Source organism: Falco peregrinus, chromosome 2 (assembly GCF_023634155.1).
Source record: "Falco peregrinus isolate bFalPer1 chromosome 2, bFalPer1.pri, whole genome shotgun sequence".
NCBI lineage: Eukaryota > Metazoa > Chordata > Aves > Falconiformes > Falconidae > Falco > Falco peregrinus.
In genome coordinates, this window is record NC_073722.1 from 4,060,040 (window position 1) to 4,082,307 (window position 22,268).

The 22,268-nt window shown below is 40.1% G+C and overlaps 1 protein-coding gene across 4 annotated transcripts in view; it reads left to right on the forward strand.

Annotated features, from left to right (window-relative positions):
* The window catches only part of WWC2 (WW and C2 domain containing 2), a 104,832-nt gene that overhangs the window by 37,295 nt on the left and 45,269 nt on the right, over positions 1–22,268 (forward strand). For all 4 annotated transcript variants that reach the window (XM_027777401.2, XM_005230825.4, XM_027777406.2 and 1 more), the window contains exons 2-5: positions 270–379; positions 13,849–14,052; positions 15,623–15,699; positions 20,008–20,087. In XM_027777401.2, coding sequence (XP_027633202.2) covers positions 270–379; positions 13,849–14,052; positions 15,623–15,699; positions 20,008–20,087 — 471 coding nt within the window. The remainder of the gene's footprint in view (positions 1–269; positions 380–13,848; positions 14,053–15,622; positions 15,700–20,007; positions 20,088–22,268) is intronic.

Consider the following 22,268-nt stretch of genomic DNA (forward strand, 5'->3'; position numbering starts at 1 on the left):
ATTTTAAAGATGTTGCAGTGAATTTCTCATTTGAATGGCTGTACTGAAAAATGTTTGCAACGGCTTGTATTACGTTCTTGGAGTTAATGAATTCAGAAGGATGGAATAGGAAAAAAGTCAAGAGCCTAAACTTTAAGAGGGAGAAAACAACCTGCTTTCCTTTCTCCCTGCTATCTTTCTTTAGCTTCTGTCATAATAGGAATTAATATGAAAAACATATGTATGGAAGAGAGAAAAGCTTTACCATTAACAAGTTTCTTTGTTTATAGGTTAACAAAGCCCTTATCGTTTGCGGATTGTGTTGGGGATGAACTGCCATGGGGATGGGAAGCTGCATATGATCCTCAGATTGGTGTATACTATATTGATCACATCAACCGTAAGTATTTCTCAGTTTCTGATCATGTAAGAAGTCTTATCTTGATTAGACTTTCCTGAGAATCTTCTAAAGCATAACTGGGAGTAGGGAAAGATTTATTATAAGTGAAGCATAGTTAAAAGTAACAGCTTCTGATTTTCCAGTAGAGAAATTATCCCATTTGTGTGCATGGGTTTGTGGGGGTTGGTTGCAGATGTATTATAGCTGGCTCAATATTATTCATATGACTTTTTCCGTGGAAGAAGTCCACGTAACGTAGTAAATAAAGATGGTTTACATCTGTTGGCATCTGCAAAGTGTAGGATGTTTGGCAGCTATATGAGTAACAAAAACTGGATTCAGCCTAACTACTGAAAGGAACGATTGTAGATAAGGTAATATGGAGCGAGGGGTATTTAACTTGTATATGAGATCTGGCAAATGTAGGGTAGTTCTAAGAATGTTCCAGAATATGTTTCAGGCTATAAGTAATGCTATATTTTGTGGTAAGTGGAAAGGGAATGGGGAATCAAAATACTGGGGTAAATTTGCCCTTTGGTAGAACATTATTGGCTTCAAAAGGCTTACAAGAAAATCTGCTGGTATGACTAAATCCATTTCTACTTATATTTTTAATTGCATGGGAATTATGTCTAAACCATACAAAACTATAGCAAAATTTGAGATACAATGCTTGTTAGGCTTACTGAAATGAGTATGTTCCTGAAAGCATTTTTGTCGTCTTTTTCTGTGTTTTATTACTCCATATTAATTGATCCCTTTTTCTATTTTCTCAGAAATTGTCTTTAATCACGTAATAGGAGAGATTCTATTTGAGATTAACACCTGAATGTAGGCGGCTGCATCTGTACTAGCAGTGCTACGTACTGAAAAAGTAGTAAGGTGTCTACGGCCATTTCAGATGCTTTAGGTTAGCAGAGACAACTGCACAAGGTCGGTAGATGTGGCATGGACGGTCAGAGACCAATGGCCTTGTGGAGCAAAAGCTGGAGACAAGGCTCATTACCCATGGCACCTCAAATATATGGGCAAGCGAATCAACCCTGAGATGTCTTAAGTTACTTTTGTAGTCGATATCTGTCTAGTCAGTACAGTGCTTATTGAAGGCTTGCAGGTAGACACCTAACCTTGAACTGAATCCCACCGAATAACCTCCGGCCTTTTATAACCCTGCTTTTTGAAGTAACGGTGCATGTCCTCCGATCTTATATGTGGTGTTAAACGTTCCTGAACTTTAAAAAATAGGGACACGCTTGATTGGATTCGAAAGGTGGAGAAAGTAAAGAATGTGCTTCTGAATCTAAATGCTGCTATCAGAGGAAACTTGTCTTTAACTTCTGCTTTGGCCAAAATTATAAAACTTTAAATTATAAAATTTTGACAGGCAATCCGCATTTCTGGGTGTTTTGAAAGTGCTTTCAGATCACTGCTCTGATAATCATGCTCTTTTATTTCATGCATGCTCAAAACTTTTAATCAGTTCTAAAAATCTCAGTCTTGTAGCTTTGCTACTTCCCGCCGCCCCAGAAAGAGGTTAAATACTTTCCTTACTTTGAAATGCTATTTCTGTGCATTGAGGGTGAATTCCTGAATATGATAAGCTGTTCATGGGTTGAAGTTCTGCTTTACACACGTGTAAGTTGCTGAGGCTTGCACAGCGTAGTCTTGAAATTCTCTTGAAAAATTTGAACATGCTACAAACTCCTCTTCCTTCCCCCAGCTGCTCAGCTTTTCTGATCTGGATCATTGCTTCCACTTGATAGAGAAGAATTGTATATATCCATCTGTACGTGTGTCTGTGGCTGGGACAAATAACTGTGATTAGCTAGATTTCTTTGCATTATGCTAATGCATATGATGGATGACAAAATGGTGTACTTTTTTGGACTTTGGTGTACTTAAACTGGTTTCCATCCAGGTTCAGTAGTGTATTTGGTTCCTGTTATATTGATACATGTGCTGCTTTGTAGCAATTCCAGTGAAGCTTCGTATCTTGTAAAGTGGTATATTTTAGTTTTGTATTTTGTGCAGTCAAGAGAGTACTCTTGAGTTGCTGGGAGGTAAACTGCATAAAAATCTTATAAGTAGGTTAATTGTCTGACGTGCCAAACGTGGAGTTTAAACCTTCTACTTCATTACTGGGGAACATGTCTTGTTTTGACGCCACTGAAATCTCTGGTGTGGAGGTCACTAATAATTAAGGGAGGAAAGCATTTCCAGAAAGCAGGTTTTGCATCTTGCTGCTTTATTAGGAGTGTAATGATTCAGATGTGTTGAATATGCTTTTTGGATTTGAACCGTTAAAATTGTCTGTCAGGACAGTGGCTATGTTAGAACAAGGAAGACTCCTTTACTCTTTCACCTGTATCAGTTATAATTTTGTTAATTCTCTCTTTTACTGGACAAAGAAGCCCAATGAGGGAGAACGACTGTACCCATTGCCAGGAGGAGGATGAAATGGATAGGTGCCTGAAAAACAGGTTGGATAAAGTGGAATTTCGGGACCCATAAATGGCAGCTTGAGGGATAGTGCCTTGGGAAGAAATCTGCTCCCCTATGTTACGTGGGGAGAGGTGACTAAAGACATTTCATGTCCACTGCTTTCTGGCTGGATTCAGTTCAGCAAAATGTTTAAGGAAGGGCCCATTGATTCTTTCCTCTTGCATCCCATAATTAATTATTCTGAACAACTTATTATTATCTGCCCCTTTCTCATTTCTCATTCTAGTGTTGTTCCTACTGTGTGCATCTGTACAAAGCTACATCTGATACAGCTATGGAGTGTCAGGTTGTCCACAGAACTTTGGAGCCATCATAGTAAAAATGGTTGATCTTGTTAAATTTCTCAAACCAACCCAATAAGCTATGAGCAGCAGGCCAGACCTTAGTGCCATAGACTGTAAATTCAGAAGGTCTTACTGACAGTTGTTCGTGCCTTTTCGGTTAAAAACTCAAGGTTGAAAATGTTAAGGATGGATGGAATTTCCATTAGTGGCCGTGTAGGACTTAATTCCACTTGTCTTGAAAGGTGGATATTAGCAAAACTCCCACAGATTTCAAGAAAACAGTGCTAGGCTGAACCTTGCAAAGTTCTAAAAATTTTGCCAAATTTCTGTAATTCTTCAAAATGTATTTGAATCAAAATACCTTTCTTTAAAAAAAAAATTAAATATTTTCCCCATCTGTGTAATCATCAGTCTTAGTCCTTTACCTTCCCTTCTCCCATACAAATCTGAGAAAAGCCTGCTTTCCTTAACTCCCAGTGGAATCTCCCATTTCTTCTCCACATGGGGATAAGAGCTGTCTCTGAGCAGTCCACAATTGTAAAACACTCCCTCAGACTTGAGGAACTTTCTTTTGGTGTCAGTATGTTTAAGTATAATTTGTTTTTATTATCATCACACATTTTCTATAATTTTATATATTTTAATGAGAGGGTGTTTGGTTTTGGTTTTTTTTTTTCAAATATAGTTTATTTTTTTCTAGCTCTTACTGATTGCCTTAGAGCTTTCTCATGATCCTTTTGGGTGATGTAACCCACTTTGAGAAACACTAACTGAGGTCATTATGAATATATTACCCCAATTAGGAGTTTTAATGTGATGCTTTCAGCTTCAAGGGAGACCAGATTACAGGCCATCTGGCAAGACAGAACATGCATATGATGTGGGTAGCTAATACTATAAGAACCTAAACGCTTACCCTGTGGTTCAGTAGCGCCCTTTGTTAGAGGGATGACTGAAGGGATGTTTTTTAGTGTTCAGGGACCGGGGAGTTCTTTTGGTGCAGGATCCTTCTTACTGTGGTTTGGGAGAGTCCCAAGATTTTATCGCTTACGCTGGTCACTCTTACAATTGTTATTGCATATATGTACTCGTGTGTTCATCTACTTCAGCTAATTTGCTAACATTTACTAATTGTGCTAAATAACACAGTTAGGAATTGAAGGCAATACTAAAAATAACACGAACCTATTACTCCATTTTATTTCATGTATCTACAGGCAAAGTCATCAGTTTCAAAATTTTCCAATTCTTCTGCAAGGTTTTCAACGTCAGGTGTTAAGTGGCCGAGATGCAAATATTTATGCTCTTAGAGCTTATTTGCAAACACTTTTAAGCTGATACAATCTCTGAAAGAATTGGTCCTGCTCTATTGCTACCTCTGGCCTTTTGTTCTGTCCCTGCAATGTTTTTGCTTATACTGGCATGGACATTTGCATGGCCAGACAGTGAATCAGATCAGGGAGCTTGATTCGAGTTGAAACTAATCTGGTATGGAAAAAAAAAAAAAAAAAAAAAAAAAAGTTGCTATTTGCTCTCGTTTCCACACCCCTATTTATGCAAGCAAGAGAGGGAAGGTGACCTGGCGAGATATGAATGAATAGGCAGGCGGAAGAGACAGGGGACAGCTGCTTTTCGTGGTAGCGCTGGTTAAAGGTATTTGAAATGACACCCTTGAACTTTCATCCGTTCCGCGCCCTGCGCAGGCTTGCCGGGAAGCAGTTTTGACTCTGAGGCTGTGATTTCCAGGTGCACTTCTCAGGTGGTGGCGGCAGCTAAAGCAGCAGTCATTGCTTGTTCTGGTTCCTGCCCCCACATCGTGTGGGTGTATGTAGTAAACACAGACACTGGGGAAGCAGTCTGCTTCCCGAGGGGTGTGAGTTGTCATCCTCCGCCTCCTCTTCCTTCCCCCAGTTGCTCAGGTTTTCTGATCTGGATCATTGCGTGGGGTATGTGTAGATGAACAGCAGTGGAGTTAACGGGAGCAAGAATGGGAAACTTGTACTTTTGGCTTGACATGAATAGTCTGGGGGAATCGTGGGCTGGGAGAAGTTCTGTCTTGCCTTCGACACCCTACGTATTCCTAAATAACTTATCCCCTTTACTTACAGTTCTTATTTTTCAGGCTCAGGAATAACCAGGCAAGTAGTTGTTTTCTTCATCACATAGATCTAGTTAACCTATAGAATACATACTCTGCTGTTAGTAATGTCAAGCAGCAAAGATAACAGAAAGGAACTGAATGACGATATTTAAAAGATAAGGATAGGAAGGAATAGCTGCTCCTATCCCAGTAGTATTTCAGACCATCACATCACTCCTTTTTTGCCACTCTCTATTCAATATGATGATTTTTCTCCCTGCCCTCCACCCCCACCACTTTTCAAAACTGTGTTGGACATCTGCCTTCTCTGCTTCTGCAGCTCCTCCCTTGTTAGTTTTAATTGTCCACATTGGAAGCATGAAATGTACCTTTCCCAGAGACAGCTTTCTATCACTGTTCCCAGAGACAGCTTTCTATCACTGTTCCATCCACAACGAAAAAGCAAATTGAGTTGGTGATGATAAAACATCAAGAAGCGTAGAGGTAGAGGGATTTGTGTCTGCTTAGCTGAGAACAGAATTCATCAGAGGTCCCGATTTCCCTTCTTGTTTTCCTTCCTTCTTAAAATTTCAAAGCCTAGCTATTTACCTACACTGTTTGACACTTACAGTACAATATTTTAACATGGGTATTCTGTTTCTGTTGTAATCTTAAAGGCTTTCATGCCAATTTACGCTTGTGCAACTGGTTTATCTAACAGAGGGATTTTTGTGGATAGACTGACTCTTCTCTGCTCCAGCCTGGGACTTGTAGTGCATCTGCATCTATAAAAGTATGCCAAACTATTTTCAAACAAGGAATAAATCTGAAAATCCCACCATGAGTCTGCAATTATCATTAGCTTGAGGGAGTCGAATGGTGTATCGTGATCATAAACGTGCACTGTTTGTTCCCACGACCCGCCACCATCAGAAGCAAGTGGTGACGTGCAAGCGTTTGGGAAACAATTGTGAAGACTCTTTTCTGTCAGCAAACACATATGGTGAAAACCCAAGTGCAGTGTGTCTTATCTTGAATCTTATTTATAGGTAAGTATCTTTATCGTGCCCTGGCCATAGGAAGGGATTAGAGTAATCTGATGCACGCTGGCTACAGAAGGAGGGCTCAAGCAATGAAGGCTCTGGATTAAAGATCATTTTAGCTGCTGACTTTTATATAAAGATCATACATGCATCTTTTTCTTAAGTCTTAGTTCTGATAGCCATAGCAGTAGAACATTACCTACTTACTGGATAATGTAGAGCAAAACGCTCAGAGTTTCTACTGCATTTGACTCTTTAAGATATGTAAGCATATGCTACCCGATATGTAGAGGAAACTAATGTGCCATAAGGATAACGCGTTCAGTATTTCTTCATAAAAATCTCTGAATAAATATTTCTTGGAAATCTGCTCATGCTTGCACACTATAGCTGGAAAACATTCTCGTTTTCTCTCGTTACTCAAATTCAAGCCCAGAATTATTTTATGGAAGAGTGAAGAATGTATCTGGAAGGGAGGAGGCATTTTTTGTGTGCAAGTTCTATGGCAGGAAACAAACTGTAGAGAGCTCGTTTCCAAGCATACTCTGAATAATCTAATTTTCCTCCATGTCTTCTCTCTTTAGAACCCATATTCCATCTTATTACGTGCTAGAATGTGATTTGCTCTGAGTATCCATTAATGTGTTAGATCATTTTTAAGACATTGTATGTGTTATATTGTTGGGCTTCAGTGTCTTACTGAAACTGCTCTCTCTGTAATGTGATATTCTTGATGTACCTATTAAACATATCAGGGTGAAATGATGTAATATTTGTGCATTCTTCCTCAAATTTTGGGGTACAAATTGCTTCTTTTTGTTGTTTGAATTGTAAGTCTTCTAAAAAGTGTGGGGGGAAAGGAATAAGAAAGCCTCTAGTATGTAAGCAATAAAGTGCATTCCTTACGCCAGTCTAATAACACTTGGTTATTCTTCCTGAAACTAGTACTAGTGCATTTGTTCCTTTGCTGTTCATTAAGACTTGCGTCTCAGCTGCCTGCAATATTTGTTGTGCCAGCTGAAGTACGATGAAGTAATATTTGCAGTCTTTTTTTTCCCCCCTGAGTGTTTTTTTGTCTGATTGCAGGCAAAAGTGCTGCAGATTTGAAAGCCAGTTTGTTTATCAAGGAACGTGGGATATACTTGTAGAATAAACGTATCCATAGTGATTATGTAATGTTGATAAAATTGCTTTCACCACCCACCACTAAGCTAATTTGCGTTACCCTGCGATGGTTGATGTCAGACACTATTTTCCTCTTCTGATGTTGTATGTCAAAGGGTGGTTGTTGGCTTTGTTTGTGCCATCTTGAGAGAGTTTGGCGTGAGATGCCATTGAAATCTGGGTTCTCCTTTGCTGCAAGTGGCCCCCCTTTGGCTTGCCCTCAGCACGCGGTAGGCTGCTTTCCAGGTATCCCCTCCTCAAACCATCCGTGTGGAGTAGGACGTAATCCTACCACACCGAAGGCGTTGGAAAAAGAATCTGGGCTTAGCTTGCACGCTTTCAACAGCCACTGGGCTTCAGGAGAAGCACCAGTGACTGAGGGATCCTGAATGTAGTCAGCTCTTGGAGGCCTGTGTTGCTCTCTTGAAGGTGGGGTTCAGCGTGCTTGGAGGTAATAGTCCTGCGGTTAGCATGCAAGATAACCAGAGATGTCGGGTGTCGTGGAGTTACCTTTCCATCACTTAGCGAACTGATGAAAACTGCCATTTAACGCTGAGAAATCGCCACCCTGACGCAAAGCATCTAGCTGAGTTGCGACGTGGTGCAGCCCGGAGCATGGCCGGCTGTGCGCGGCACGCTTCTGCGTCAGTCTGAGCGCTCCTTTTTTCAGGGGGCAGCTGCTGCCGTTTTGCCGTCTCTTGCCTTGTAGCCCTCGTTTCCTGGTAGGGAAACTTTCCTGTAAGTTAGTCTGTGAGGGAGAAGGTGCATGGTATTGATGCATAGATCCATACTTAAGATTCTAATGGATAACTAGATCTGCGAGTAGGCTTACTGCTGCCAAAAAAAGGGATGTCTAGTTCCTTCCCAAGCTGGGTGGCTCTTCCTCCTTTATACTGGCTTGTTGGACCTTAGGTGACATAGCACAACTCACCTGACCTGCCAGAACGTGATGTTTCTGCTTTCGTATTATCTTTTTGAGTGTTTGGGTGGGTTTAGTACATTGCATAGGCTTTGTGCGGGCTTGCATGAGCACCAGCGACTGTGCAAAAGAGAACATGTGGTTGTGTAACGTTGGGGAATGTGGGCTGAGGTGATGTGGTGGAAGCCGTCCCTGCCAAGAAGGGGGGCTGTTACAGCAGCTCCAGCTGTGACATGCAGTTCCCCCCCCCCGGGCGCTCCTCCATGGGAGCTGAAGTCTCTGGTCCTTGTTTCTAGCCAGGTCAACTAGTTTCCCTTGGAATACCGTCTCTTCTGCAATGGTGATTCTGCTGCATTTACAAACTGGAATAATAAGGGCATGTGTTTAAACAGATGAGAGTGTACTTTTCATCCTGAAAAGTGTCACAATTTTGTCTCTTGCTGTCTGTGTGTCCTTCTCAAGCAGCCACCTAGCACCTCTGGCATTTTTTTAACTGGGACTCCCTGAGAGTACTTGTTCTGTGTTGCTTAAACGCAACGTGTCTGACTGAAGGCAGCTTACATGTGGGTCGCTCTAGAGCCAGTCGATGCTATTATTTTGTTTGGCAAGGGGACATGTTGGAAAACTATTGCTTCCACTTATTGTTAAGCCTGTAGTAAAATGTCCAGTTCTCTCATGTCTAGCAGTAGGGCGTCAGGGAGCCCTTCCCTTCCCTTCCCTGTGGGATTTAGTAGTGGGATTTTAATTTCATGTATTTTAGGGAAATACAATCTACTGCTGATAAGGTAATAGTTTCCTTCTGTTCAAGCAGACTGTAAAAATTTGGCAGAGCTTCCTGATAGCAGACAGGAACAAAACATATGAAAATATCTTGCTTAATAAAAAAAATGGCATCCCTGACTATTGCCTCTATCCTATGTATCTCGTATGTATAAGCACACAGAACATGTATAACTTTGCTGCCCTTGAAGCAAGTTTGAGTCAAAGGAATAAACAAAATTTCCAAGGCATAAAGTCAGTCCTGGCGTGTTGGCTTTGAATTATTGTTTGGGCTGAGTTTAAGTGCATCGAAGCCGGCTGGCAGTGAGCCAGGAAGAGTGCATTTCATGAATAGCAGGATGATTAAAGCCAGTGCAGCTTCCTCTCCTGCCTTACGGAGCCGTGATCGTTTCAGCGCACAGGAACGTCCTTGGGTGGAGCGTGCCGTCCTGCCGCTTGTGCGATTCCGCTGGCTGAGACCACAAGCGTGCTCTGTCTCACAGAATTTTCCCCCCAGTAGGGGTTGTCACTCGCATCTTTAAAAACAGGAGGAAATAAATTGCTTGGTTATAGTTTTTGTATGAATTTATTAACTACACACTTGCAGTAGTTTGTTTAAAGTTAAAATAATTGGTTTTAAATCAAGATCTCTTAAGAAAATTGGGTAATTTTTATTTGCAAGTGGCTTTGCCAATTTACACTAAAACCAAGGCAAATTAGGAGTGTCTAACTTGAATGTTAGGTACGCCACCACCTTCTTCATTCTGTTACTATGGGTTGTTATTCTACATTATGATTGGACAGAGGAGGTTGATAGATGAAGATTCTTTTAAACCTAAGCAGTGCTCTCAATAGAGCCCGATGTGCAACTCTTGGTTGTTTAAAGATCCATTTTAAGGAGATTCCTTTAGTTCATATCTAACTTTATGCCACGGAAAATGATGGCCAGTCTGTCTTCTTCATTTTCTCTACAAGAAACAGCTGAACTCTTGAATTTAACTATCCGGTGATGCCAAAAGTGTTGGAGAAGTCATGCCCAGCGGGGTGGTTTGTTTGTTCTCCAGTGCTGATGGTTGAAGTCCAGTTAGCATTTTCTAGAACAGGTACAACCCCAACCCTAAATTCTGTCTAGTGCCCATAATCAGTGCTTACTCCTCACCTGACCAGCAGAAACACCACCTCCCTGTCTGCCTGGCTAGCAATCTGTTTGTTGGATGATTCTTGTCAGCTGCAGACAAGGTTGTAAGGCATCTTGTTGCAGTCACCAGTGGAAACATTCATCTGCCCTAAAAAAGGAATGAGATCTCCCAAGTTTATTTTACAACAGCTGTTGAATAATAAGGGTAAGAAAATGTCTGGATGTTCTTTGTGGTTTAAATCTCACTCTTTGGTTTAAGCAGGAAGGACTTCACATCTCCTTTTGAAATGTTGGGCAAGCTATTTCTTCAATGACATGCATGTAACTATCCCAATAATACTCTTGTGTATACTAGTTTGACCTTAACAGCAGGTGCTTAAAACGTTCTCCTCTAAGGGAAAACAAAACCCTTATCTTTGTGAGGCTTTACTCTGAGAAGTATAAATATTTGAAAGACCTCTGCTTTTCAGAAAAATGTATTGCCTCTTGGAAGGTACAAATGAACAGACTTTTCAAAATGCAGCACTTACAGTACCAGAAATATTATCCATAGTTCTTTGTTTTGTGGGTTTTTTTCTCTGTGGGGTAAACCTGCTGATTAAAATTGTGACCACTGAAAATTATAGACGTACAAGCATATGGTACTGCTACAGGCACACGTGTGTGTGTGTGTGTGTGTGTGTAGATACCTATACATATATATATACATACACATATGAATAACTTGCCAAACAAGCGATATGCTTTTTGGGGTTTTCCACTTTGTAATATTTAAGAAGGCCTAGAATCAAAAATATTCCAGAGCCTTTTCTGCTTGGTAAAGGTTGAGTAACAATTCTGGCATAGTCATTTCAGTACTGCTCTGCTTTTTCCAGCTTATATATTTTCCCACGTGAGTTCTTGTTCCAGAATGAAATACATGCAGATCGAATTGGCTGAGAATAATTTGACCAGTCAATGTACCTACACAAGCAAATACCCAAACCTCAGTATGCTAAAATTAGGGTGCAATTTTTAAAACACAGTGTCACCTTTAACTTGTTTATGACTATTAGTATAATAGATGTTAGCTTGTATAACCATAGTTTTGGAGTTGGTTTTTTTTTTACATATGCAGCTTGGAGAGGCAAAAAAATAATATGTTTGATTGTCTTTGTCAGCAATACAAGACAATCTGCTGTTGATCAGCTTTGTCCTTCTCTTGCAGTCCCAAGGACAGGGCATCTGTAGGCCACGTTTTAGAACTCTGCAGGCTCCATTTGGTCTTTGGGCTGCATGTTGAGCAATCCTCACTTAAAACCTACAAGGCAATTACCTACAACATGCTCGAAGATGAGACCTTCCAATCTTGTAAGATTATTTGGTGGCTGCTGGTTGCACTCTTAAAACACAATCACATCATTACATTTTTCTACAAAACCAACATAACTGCATTTATCCTATTTGATCATTGACCCATGAGAATCCTCCTTCATGCTCTTCATCCTGCTTCACAAAAAAGGACAGGTCTGGAAACCAGCACTTCTTAAAATACCTGTGAATGTGGAGGTATGTTAAAGCACAACAGCAGTAAGTGGCCACAGATAGGGACATGTGTTGACCGTTCAGGAGAGAAAAGGTATCGATTTGCTTCTTTGTGTGCCTGGTATCTTTGTGAAAAAGAGCAGGTGGCTATAAACATGGATGTGAGTGTGTGTGTGTGTGTCTGTAGCTATAGTTAGTCTTTTGGAGAGAGTGTTCCTGTCGGGGTTATTGGAAAACCAACTGCGTATAAAGCTGCTCTGCTTTAATCTTTTATGCAGTGCACTTGGGTTTACATGATTTATGCTCTCTGTGCATCCATTGTGCGCATCTAATACCTTTCCCAAGCAGAAATACAAAAGCTGGTTGTGTTTGTAAATGGTGGAGAGGGGGGTATATGTGTGCATATTTGTTTGGTTTTAAAAGCATCAGTACTTCCATAGGCGTGGTCAGTTTAGGATTCCCCAGGGGTAGTTTTATGGGATGCTTCTTTTTACTTGCATGTCTTCTGGTTTATGTGATATTAACACCAAAACAGGTGTTTGAAAAACTGGTAGTTACTCTGTATGGGAAATTGTTATTAACCAGAATGTGCCCTTATCTGCTTTTGCTGTTACGAATCTGTTTTGATATACGATGGTGAAAAGAGTGCTTTCACTCAGATTGGTTCTGCTGCAGTTCTCCCTGCCCTGCTCCCCCCACCTCCATCTTCAGACACATGTTCCCATTTTTTTCCCCCTGCATTGGTTCTCCCAGTAAAGCAATTCAGAGAACTCAAGTGGCAGAAATCTAACCCAGGGAATAAATTACCTCCTCCTTTTTGCGTAAAAATTCTGAAGTAAATACTTTGCTCTTAAATACTTCAGTACTGAATGTTACTTTTTATCTATGTAGATCTATGTAGATTTGTAATACATAGCTCAAGAAGAAAAGAAAATGAAGTGTGGGGCATGCTTGCATTTAGATTTCAAGCTTTTCATGGCTATGTCTGATGAAAACGTGTTTGTACTTAGTACAGATTTAAAGGAAGAATATTCATTATACAGCTTCAAAAAGTGCTGAACTAAGTCAGGAAATATTAATGATACGGTTGAACGTTCAGCCTTAACTCTTCCTTATTGCATGTGTACATTAAAAAAATCTTAAAACCTACAATTAGATTGATCTCATCGCATGCTTTCTTAATATATACCATTACATTATGTCAGATCCTCTTGTCTATGCATTCTATGCAAGTCTGCCTTCTGTGTGGCTGCTGGAGTTGAAAAGGTTGATCTGAAATCCTTTGTGAATGAAGGGTCTGTTCCAGCCTACTCATTTATATTACCTGGGTAGTCAGTGGGAAGAAGTAGACACCTCAAAGACCCAGTTCAGTCCCATGTATCTTGGGCACCTGTCTTTGATGGAGTGAAGTGCCCTCTGAGGGTGACCCTCTCTGCCTATTGACCATAAAAGAAAGTTGTATCTTGGATCAGATGCCTAGCAGGGATAGGGATAGAGCTAGGTGAGGTGATCTGGAGAGTTAATGATCTGTTAGTTCAGTTACAGGGGAAAAGATAAAACCATTTTCATAGAGGGAAAGGAGAGAGGTAACCACTATAGAACATGAATAACCTAAGTCTGTAATGAAGTGGGGAGGAGGAGGGTTGAAAAAAAATGTAATAGCTAAGAATACTTACATTTTTGTTCAGAAATTTGAAGATGTCATTGAAAGACTTCATGGACCAGTTATTTCCCAACACTCTGATGCAAAAAATAAGGTTTTTTCTTGAGTTTCACCATGTTATTAATTCTAGGTTGAAGGTGTAGAAATGATCTAAGTAAGCATTTACCTGTTGCACGCTAATTCCTAATTTTGCAATCAATCCCTTAAATACTGTTTCTTACACACGCTATTGTGGCAAAGAAAACCTTAAATAAAATTGAGCATTGGCTTAGTAATGAAAGACAAGCTATGGTTTGGAGTTCTATAATTGTGGATTACATGCAAAGAAACAATTTAGTTGTCGGTGGGTTTCAGCAGAGGTCTCTTTAAATCCTTTCTTTTTCTCCCATAAAGAAACAACGCAAATAGAAGATCCCAGGAAACAATGGAGGCAAGAACAAGAGAGAATGTTAAAAGATTATCTTATGATAGCCCAGGATGCTCTCAGTACTCAGAAAGAACTGTACCAGGTGAAAGAACAGAGGCTAGCACTTGCACTGGATGAGTATGTACGGCTGAATGATGCCTACAAAGAAAAATCAAGCTCTCGTACAAGCTGTAAGTACAGGAGAGAATACAATCTGCCTTCTTTGATCTGTGCCTTGCAGGGGATCCTGTTTCTCTTTAAGATGAGTTTTCAAGGTTTGCTATGAACACCTTGTACTCTGGCTTTTTTAGAGATAGCATCCCTACTTTTTTGTTATTATTATTATTTAATACAAAGATATTCTGCTGGAGAGAACCCTCTTCTCTCTGATACAACTGAACTCCTTTGAGCTGTGGTTTAGAGCAGTTGGCTCTGAAATCTATTTTGTCATGCAGTTTTTCGGAACAAAATTCTGCCAAATCTAGGTTCAAAGTAAGTAGGATCTCTTGCACTTCATGGCTGCGTACAGAAATGACCCTACCGTGTGGACAGGTATCTACAATAGACCAAGAAGGGAATTTGTTTCTGCTTTACAAGAATAGCATACAATAATTTTGTAGCCTGTGTGCTGTGGTCAGGGGTGAAGTAGGGATACGTGTTACAGTGTTGGGCAAGGAACTGCCATGCAGTAAAGTGCCGTCAGAGGCCTGTTGTTGGCCAGACATCTCTCTTGGAAGTAGATAGTGTGATAAATTAACATGGGCAGCTGCGGAAGAACTGAGTAGCAGACCTCTGAGACTTCTGAATAAATCTCCTGCTTTCCAGAAATCTCCTTAGAAATCACAGCTTCCAGGAAGAGGTGATCACAAGATGGCTCAGGTAGAAGAATGGGGATAGAAAGCCAGGGAGAATGAGGTGCAGCTTTAGAATCCTGGGATGAGCAAAGGAGGAGAGAGAGTGACAGGGGAAAAAAAGGGGAAATTTTGATTGTTCATTAATTATTGCCATCCTGCAATGCTGACTACTCTATAGAATGATATATTTTTAAAAATATTATATGTTTTTCTGTACTTTGTAGTTTTAGATTGTCACGGTTTAATCCCAGCCGGCAACTAAGCCCCTCACAGCCTCTCATTCACTCCCCGCCCCAGTGGGATGATGGAGAAAATCAGAGGAGTAAAAGTGAGAAAATTTGTGGGTTGAGGTAAAGACGCTTTAATAGGTAAAGCAAGAACTGTGCATGCAAGCAAAGCAAAAGAAGGAATTCATTTACTACTTCCCATGGGCAGGCAGGCAGGTGCTCAGCCATCTCCAGGAAAGCAAGGGCTCCATCGTGCGTAACGGTTACTTGGGAAGGCAAAATGCTGTAACTCTGAATGTCACCCTCTTTCTCCTTTTTCCCACCAGCTTTATATGCTGAGCACAATGCCATACGGTATGGGATATCCCTCGGGTCAGTTGGGTCCAGCTGCCCTGGCTTGTGTCCCTTCCCAGCTTCTGGTGCACTCCCAGCCTACTCGCTGGTTGGGGTGGGGTGAGAAGCAGAAAAAGCCTCAACTCTGTGTAGGCACTGATCAGCAGTAACTACAACACCCCTGCATTATCAACAGTTTCCAGCACAAATCCAAATGAAGAAAATTAACTCTATCCCAGCCAAAACCAACACATAGGTCAATGAGAATTCATCAAGGAAGGGACTAATTGATGATCTAAAAGTACTTAAATATTTCTCCTTTTTTTTTTTTTGTCTTTCGTGTAAAGTGTTCTCAGGCTCCTCATCAAGCACAAAGTATGACCCTGACATTCTGAAGGCTGAAATCTCCACTACAAGATTAAGGGTGAGAGTGCTTAACTCATATTCATTTGTATTCTGTGTGCAAAGTTTATGACTGTAGAATAAGTGAAGCTTGAACTAGCAGATGTATCTTGTACCCTGGTGCTGAAACTTGATATTCTCATTAAATACCATTCAGAGGCTTTAAATGAATTTTTAAAGCTCTGTCTGTTACTTTCAGATAACATATTTTGGGGAAACTTCGACAGATATTCTAATTACATGTGGGTTTAAATAAATCTGATAACCATTTTCACTTGGATGCTTTTGTTTTTGAAAGGAAGAGTAAAAATCGTTAGGTGAAAATAAAAAAGTAGTAGGCCAAGGTGAGCTGCAGCTAGATGACTTGTTTTTACACACCTTTCTTCTGTAAGAAATGCACCGTTGGCTACATGAACTGCCTCAAAAATTTCTGTTGGTTTAAAAAAACACTTTTCAGTAATGGTGTGAAACTTCGCTCCGTTTATCAAAATGGAACAGTTCAGATCAAGAATGAAAGTTTGTGTTTGCATTTTGAAATTTCCAGTGAACAAAAATCCGTTATTCGGTGAACTGTGTTCAGCATGGTCACTAACAGACTCCATATAAAGAACTTGCATTCACACATTCATTAGTCTCCAGTGAATTTATCTTGAATAAGGAGGAAATGGTGTGGAAGACATTTAAAATCTATATAGGGAGTTGATTTATTTAAGCTTTGGCATATAATGCTGTATGGATAGCTTAGGCTTTCTGTAGTTAATAATGAAAAAAATGAGATCGAACCATGCAGGTTAAAATCTCACAGCACAGCGCCTTCCTGAAGGCTGGCACGCATCCTCCGCAGGAGCAGCAGCAGGAGCAGCAGCAGCAGCAGGAGCAGCGGCACAAGCAGCGCAGTTCCTCAGCTCTTCCATTGCCCCCTGCCGGTTTCTGCACAGAGCGGCACGCGTAGAAGCCTTGAGAACGTTAACCACCTCCTTTACCTGGAGGAAGAGTTATGATTAGGAATCCCAACAATGTTTACAAGGAGCTGTGGAATAGCTCATTGAAATTTTAAAGCTCGGCATAAATCGGGGATGGAATACGCTGTGTAAAACTGGCATCCAGATGTTGCCCTCCTGACTGCTTGTACACCTCTTCGTCCTTACCAATCTCAATTTGTAGTCTCTTATCCTTTAAGGAGAAGGGCAAGTGGCTAGTGAGAGAACTTATTTCCACACTGGAGGAGGTGGGAGGAAAAATTTAGTAGGGAGAATCAACAGCAGTAAGGACCCTGTCAGGAACAAGAATGAAGAGACAAGGCGAGAGCTTCTTTCTAAAATAAGTGGAGCAGTAACAGATGTTCTCTTTGGCAAGGGGATCACTAGTATCTTTGGAAGATTAATAGCGCTGTTGAAGAGCTAAACAAATGACCAAATTTAAATACAGTCACCTACAAGTCAAAGGGGGAAATTCAGACATGGTCCTGTGCTGGTTTTCCCATTACTTAGCTCTGATCACCTCCCGGTTCAAGATGCAGAAACACTGAATCACCTCTTGGCTGCAGATCTACAATTTGTTCACTGAGAAGAGAGGCAGATATGTTAACCACAGTAATTCTTTTCTGGGAGATGCTCTCCTCTCTTCATTGTTTCGTGGGGTCAAGGAGCCTAATATCCTGCTGCTTCCCAATACCTGATTTATTAGCGTGGCAAAGTCCAAGTTGCATATGTGCTTAAAACAGGTGACCTGAATCTTGTCTACAGAGTTTAGAAGGGTGCAGTCCAAGAATATCTGTACCAGCATAAAGTGTGTTGTCATCCAAAGCCACTGGATTTGAAAATTATTGAGATAAGAAAAAGTGGAGCCCTGTGATGCTAGGGCTGGGAAGTGGTTTTCATGGAAGATGGCAAGAGAGGTATGACTGTTATCATAGTTTACCCTTACTTGAATGTTTGAGGATGCTTGCTCATGTGCCACCTTTTGGCATTTTACAGTATATGCATGTGTGGACTTAATGGGAAACAAAGTTAGTCATTAGTAAGCTGCCAGCCAGCTTGTTAGAATTCACACATTGTTTAGCGAACTATTAGGTCAGCTATACTAAACCTGTTTCTCTCTCTCACAGTGGCTGAGGCTTACTGGTATCATCAGGTTAATGGTGGCTGGAGGGGGGAAGCTTAGCACTTGAGGAAGTTCTGAATTGGCCTTTGGCCTTTTCCTTGTTAGCTGTGCTTAATATATGCATGTGGAGCCTTTTGGATACATGAAATGCTTATAGCGCAATAGGTCGTGGAGAAAATATGTCAGAAATCAGACAGCTGTTAAATGAAATAAGCAGGAGAAGAAAGACCTTTTTCACAAGACTAAAATTGAAGAACCTGATCCTGCAGTAGACTTGTGAGTGGGGCCATTCGGGGTCTTAATTAGTAATCAGTAAGATAGTTCAAGCAACGCAAAGCGTGTGTGACCACAGTGTGTTTTATGCACGTGCAGTGAGCAGGGGATGCACCTTTATAAAATAATAAGGTTAGGGGGGTGTTGTTGATTCACTAGTACTTGAGTGCTGGCAGTAGAAAGGGGTTAGCACAGGAGCCTCCTTGAAGGTGCCGTTAGGAGAAGGAAGCGAGAGGCCTGTCAGGTGCCTTAAGATGATGGGCAGAAGCAGTAGGAAGGAGGTGAAGGATAAAACAAGTGAAAAGTTGTGAAAAAGCAGGAATTATATGAAAGTTTTGAAGGAGAAGACAAGGAGCACAAGAACAGTTTAGTGCAAGTATGATGCAGTAAACACAGAGTCTGTATTATGATGTAGGTCACATCCTTCTAGGGTAATGTGCCTAACTCGCATTTCTTGATAATGAAATGATGATGAATTTACAGCAGAGGATACTCAGAAGATGATCTTGAAGAAAAATGTATGGGTTTCTGAGAGATCCAATCCTCTAAGTTGAAACCAAGTTTAACTTCTGCTATTGCTGTACATTCACATTTCTGATTTAAAAAAAAAAAAATAAAAATTTAGCTATTCTGTGTTTCTCAGAAAAGTTGAGACTTTTTTCATATTTTACACATCACCTGGAACATAGAGGTGATAATCTGCTCATTTTCTATATCTTGAACAGAACGCTTGAGAGATTATTCTTGGGGTTTTCATGCTAGTGAGGGAAGCAGTAGTAGTTAAGGAGTGCTGAATGTGTACTTAGAGATATTGTCTATTTATCATGCTAACTATTCAGTATGGTCAAAATAAAAACAGTTTTCTGTCAAGTAAAACAACTAGTGATGATAGCTTCCAGAAGCCGGAACCTAAACACTTCATGTAGAGAACAGATTTTGCTTTGGAGAAAATGGAGATTGAAAACATTTTATTTCTGTCACAGAAAATTCATTAGCCAGAAGCTACAAACTCAAATGCCTAAATATCCATCACAAGCCTATATGAAGACCCCACAAATCACTGGTTATTTTAGACATACAAAGCATTTGAAGTCACTTGGAAAGCAACAGCAGCTGCTGATGCTCGGTGCTTTTAGTCACCTGGCATCACGGGAATCCCACATTTATTTATTTTTTTTTTTAAAGAATTGCACCAAGTAGGAGGTCTAAGGGGATTTATTTAGGGTCATAAAAAATTAAATGGAGGATTTTAAAATTTGATCTTGGTTCATAAATATTTTGAGGGTAGTCACATCTGCTAACATCTGAAATAGCAATATTAAGATTAAAAAGCAACTGAGCATGAATATTTAGGGAAAGTAGGGAATGTTTTGCCAGAGACATTTCTTTTAAATAGACACATATTTGCGATCCAAATGTGTTTAGTGATTGTTGTCTTTGAATTAAATTAATGTGGATTATATATTTAGGGATCCAGTGTCTCTAAAGCTTTATAAGAAAGGATGGTTGGTTCATGGGGGGGGGAAAGGAGTCCACGCTTTGTCTTTTACAGTGCAAATGACTTGAGAGATTCCTGGAATTAAAAAGTGAAAATATAATAAGCCTAAAAATAAACAGGCATGTCCCTGTAGGATAGTAGGAATGCATGCTTAACAAGTGAGAAGTAAATTACTTGTTAAAGTTCTCTCAGGTTTAATAACACAGTGTGGTATCAATACAAATAAAGAATGTGATTTAATCTGCTTGTGTCCCTTTAATACTAAAGCATGTTGCCCATAGACATCAGGAAGAGAGCAGATCCTTTTGTTTTTAATATATATCAGTAGAACACTTTACTCTCTTTTTTTTTTTTTAGTCTCATCTGATGTAGAGAATACATTAATTGTTCAAAGCCATGTGTTACGCTGTTTAACAAAAGGAATTTTCTAACTCTTGCTTTGATTTAACACACAAGGTTAAGAAGCTGAAGAGGGAACTCTCTCAGATGAAGCAAGAGCTGTTGTACAAGGAACAGGGCTTTGAAACACTGCAACAGTGAGTAAAAGAAAATAGTTGAAACTGACTTCATTCAGTTGCCCGATTTCTTTCTTTGGCGTGGAATTGAATCCATCTTATGGGAGAGTTACTGGGGGCAGAAATGAGCACCTAATAACTCTTTGTTGTAGTTAGCAAGCAGGAAATCTGTAGAAATGGGAAACCTATCGTGCAAGTGTTAACATGAGAAATCTATTCCCCCTCCTCTTTGTTTTTCCACGAGGTTTGCTTGTGTTGCAAAGAGGCAGAAAGAAGGATGGTGGTTAAAGGGTCCCAAGGAAGAATTCAGCTGCTTCGCATGTCATGTTTAAAAAAAAAATTAAAACACTTGAAAAAGTAATTAGGTATTTCTTTCCTCATTCCCCACCTCTGAGCTAGAGAGAGTGAGAGGTGGAGGAGGGTGCTGCTCTCAGAGGTATGAATGGTACACAGCTGTGCAGGGTTTGAAATGAGTCACAATTTGAGGGTTGGAGAACTGACTTTCTTTGTTCCAGTTGCTGGCATGCCTGGTGTCCAACGGGCTGATGCTGAACTGGGTGAGCATTATGGGTATTTAACCAGTTGGGCTATTAGGGAATGCATTTTTTTTCAGTCTGAGCACTCCCTGCTGCTCCTGACTTAAAAAGTTGGGCCGTAAAATATGAAACATTACTGGAACTGTCACCACAGAGAACTCGCTGGAGAGGAAGCCTTGCTAACAAGCATGTTTTCTTGACTCGTGTGAATAGAAATTTATTAATGCTAGTTGTTTTCCTTATTGTGGTATGTACCCATACATTAAGGATACATTTACACAGTAGAATGCTGAGCTGTGTGCTCTTAGTACACTAGTTCGAGTATATTCTTAGTATTCTAGTCCCAGTAGCAGAAGCAATGTTGCGGCTTTAATGTAATATCGTCTGGATTCATCTACCCTTTTTTTCAGGACCTCCTGCGTATGGCAGTGTACTGTCAGATAAGTAAAAATAGAGCTTGCAGAATATATAGGGAAGGTGGACAAAAGGTGGGGAAAAAAGGAAGTGCATTTCCATCTTCCAGGTAGAGTCTGAAAATGCAAAGAAGGGATTTGCAAAGGATGATGTTTGGAGCTGAGATGCTGGAGTTCAGTTCCCAGTTCTAACCAAAACATCTTGTAGGCTATTGCCTGTGTACTTTAATAGCTCAGTTTTATATAATAGGATTTTTCTTAAGTGGGAGAAAAAAATTGTGGTCCAGGAAATGGCCAATCATAATCGGAGATATAACAAAATGGATGAAAAAATGTTTTTTTCTGGTATGAAGAGTTTGAAGTCAGTTGGGAACTGAAAACCCTCAGCACTTTAGGAGGATGCCAGTCAAGTCTCTGTCCTCCTTCATTTTGACTAAAACATAAATATAAGATTTCTTTGTTATTTAAATATATAAAGACTAGTGAGGAGTGAAGGGAGAAAGGGGTAGCTGATTGAATTTACTTAACCATAAATCAGATCTCATTTGAAGCAAAATTTAGAAGAAAGACTTATTGATTCTAAAGCTTAAGGTAATAAAAACTCATGCTGCTGTCCCAGGATTAAAGGTTAGCCAATCATGCTGGTTTTATTATATTAATTCAACAATGAAGTATTGTTTTAAAGCAGCTTGCTCACAAGCCATTTTGATAGGAATCCAAAGCATGTTTCAGAAACTGTCAGCAGCATTCCACAGAAACACAATGGACATTTGTTTTTAAAATTCAGTCAGCCGCTTTCAAACAGTACTAATCCCATTAATTTAAAACAGGATGATGGAATATCTTGTATGTCAGAGATCCTTCTTGTCCATCTTAATTATATACAGAATAAAGCAGTTGTGATTTGAATGTGGCACATCATATTACTCGGCAGCGTGTGGTGTATTACCCAACTGCTCGTTCATGATCCCAATTGTTGGCATATCCTATATCTATTTGACCTTAGCAACCTGATAAGTTACCAAAAATTGAGTGTTGTCAGACAGTAAGTGCGTGCCTACCTATGAAAGAGTTTGGAGAACTTTCAGGCTGAAACAAATATATCATTGAATAGGAATCTGAGTGCTGAGTCACATAGGTAATTTTCTTACACCAATGCAATTCTAATTTGTACAAAAAACTGAAACGTGGAAAAAGGAAACCAGACATGCTCACAGCTTTAAAGACCGCTTTAGATCCTTGGTATCTTTGTG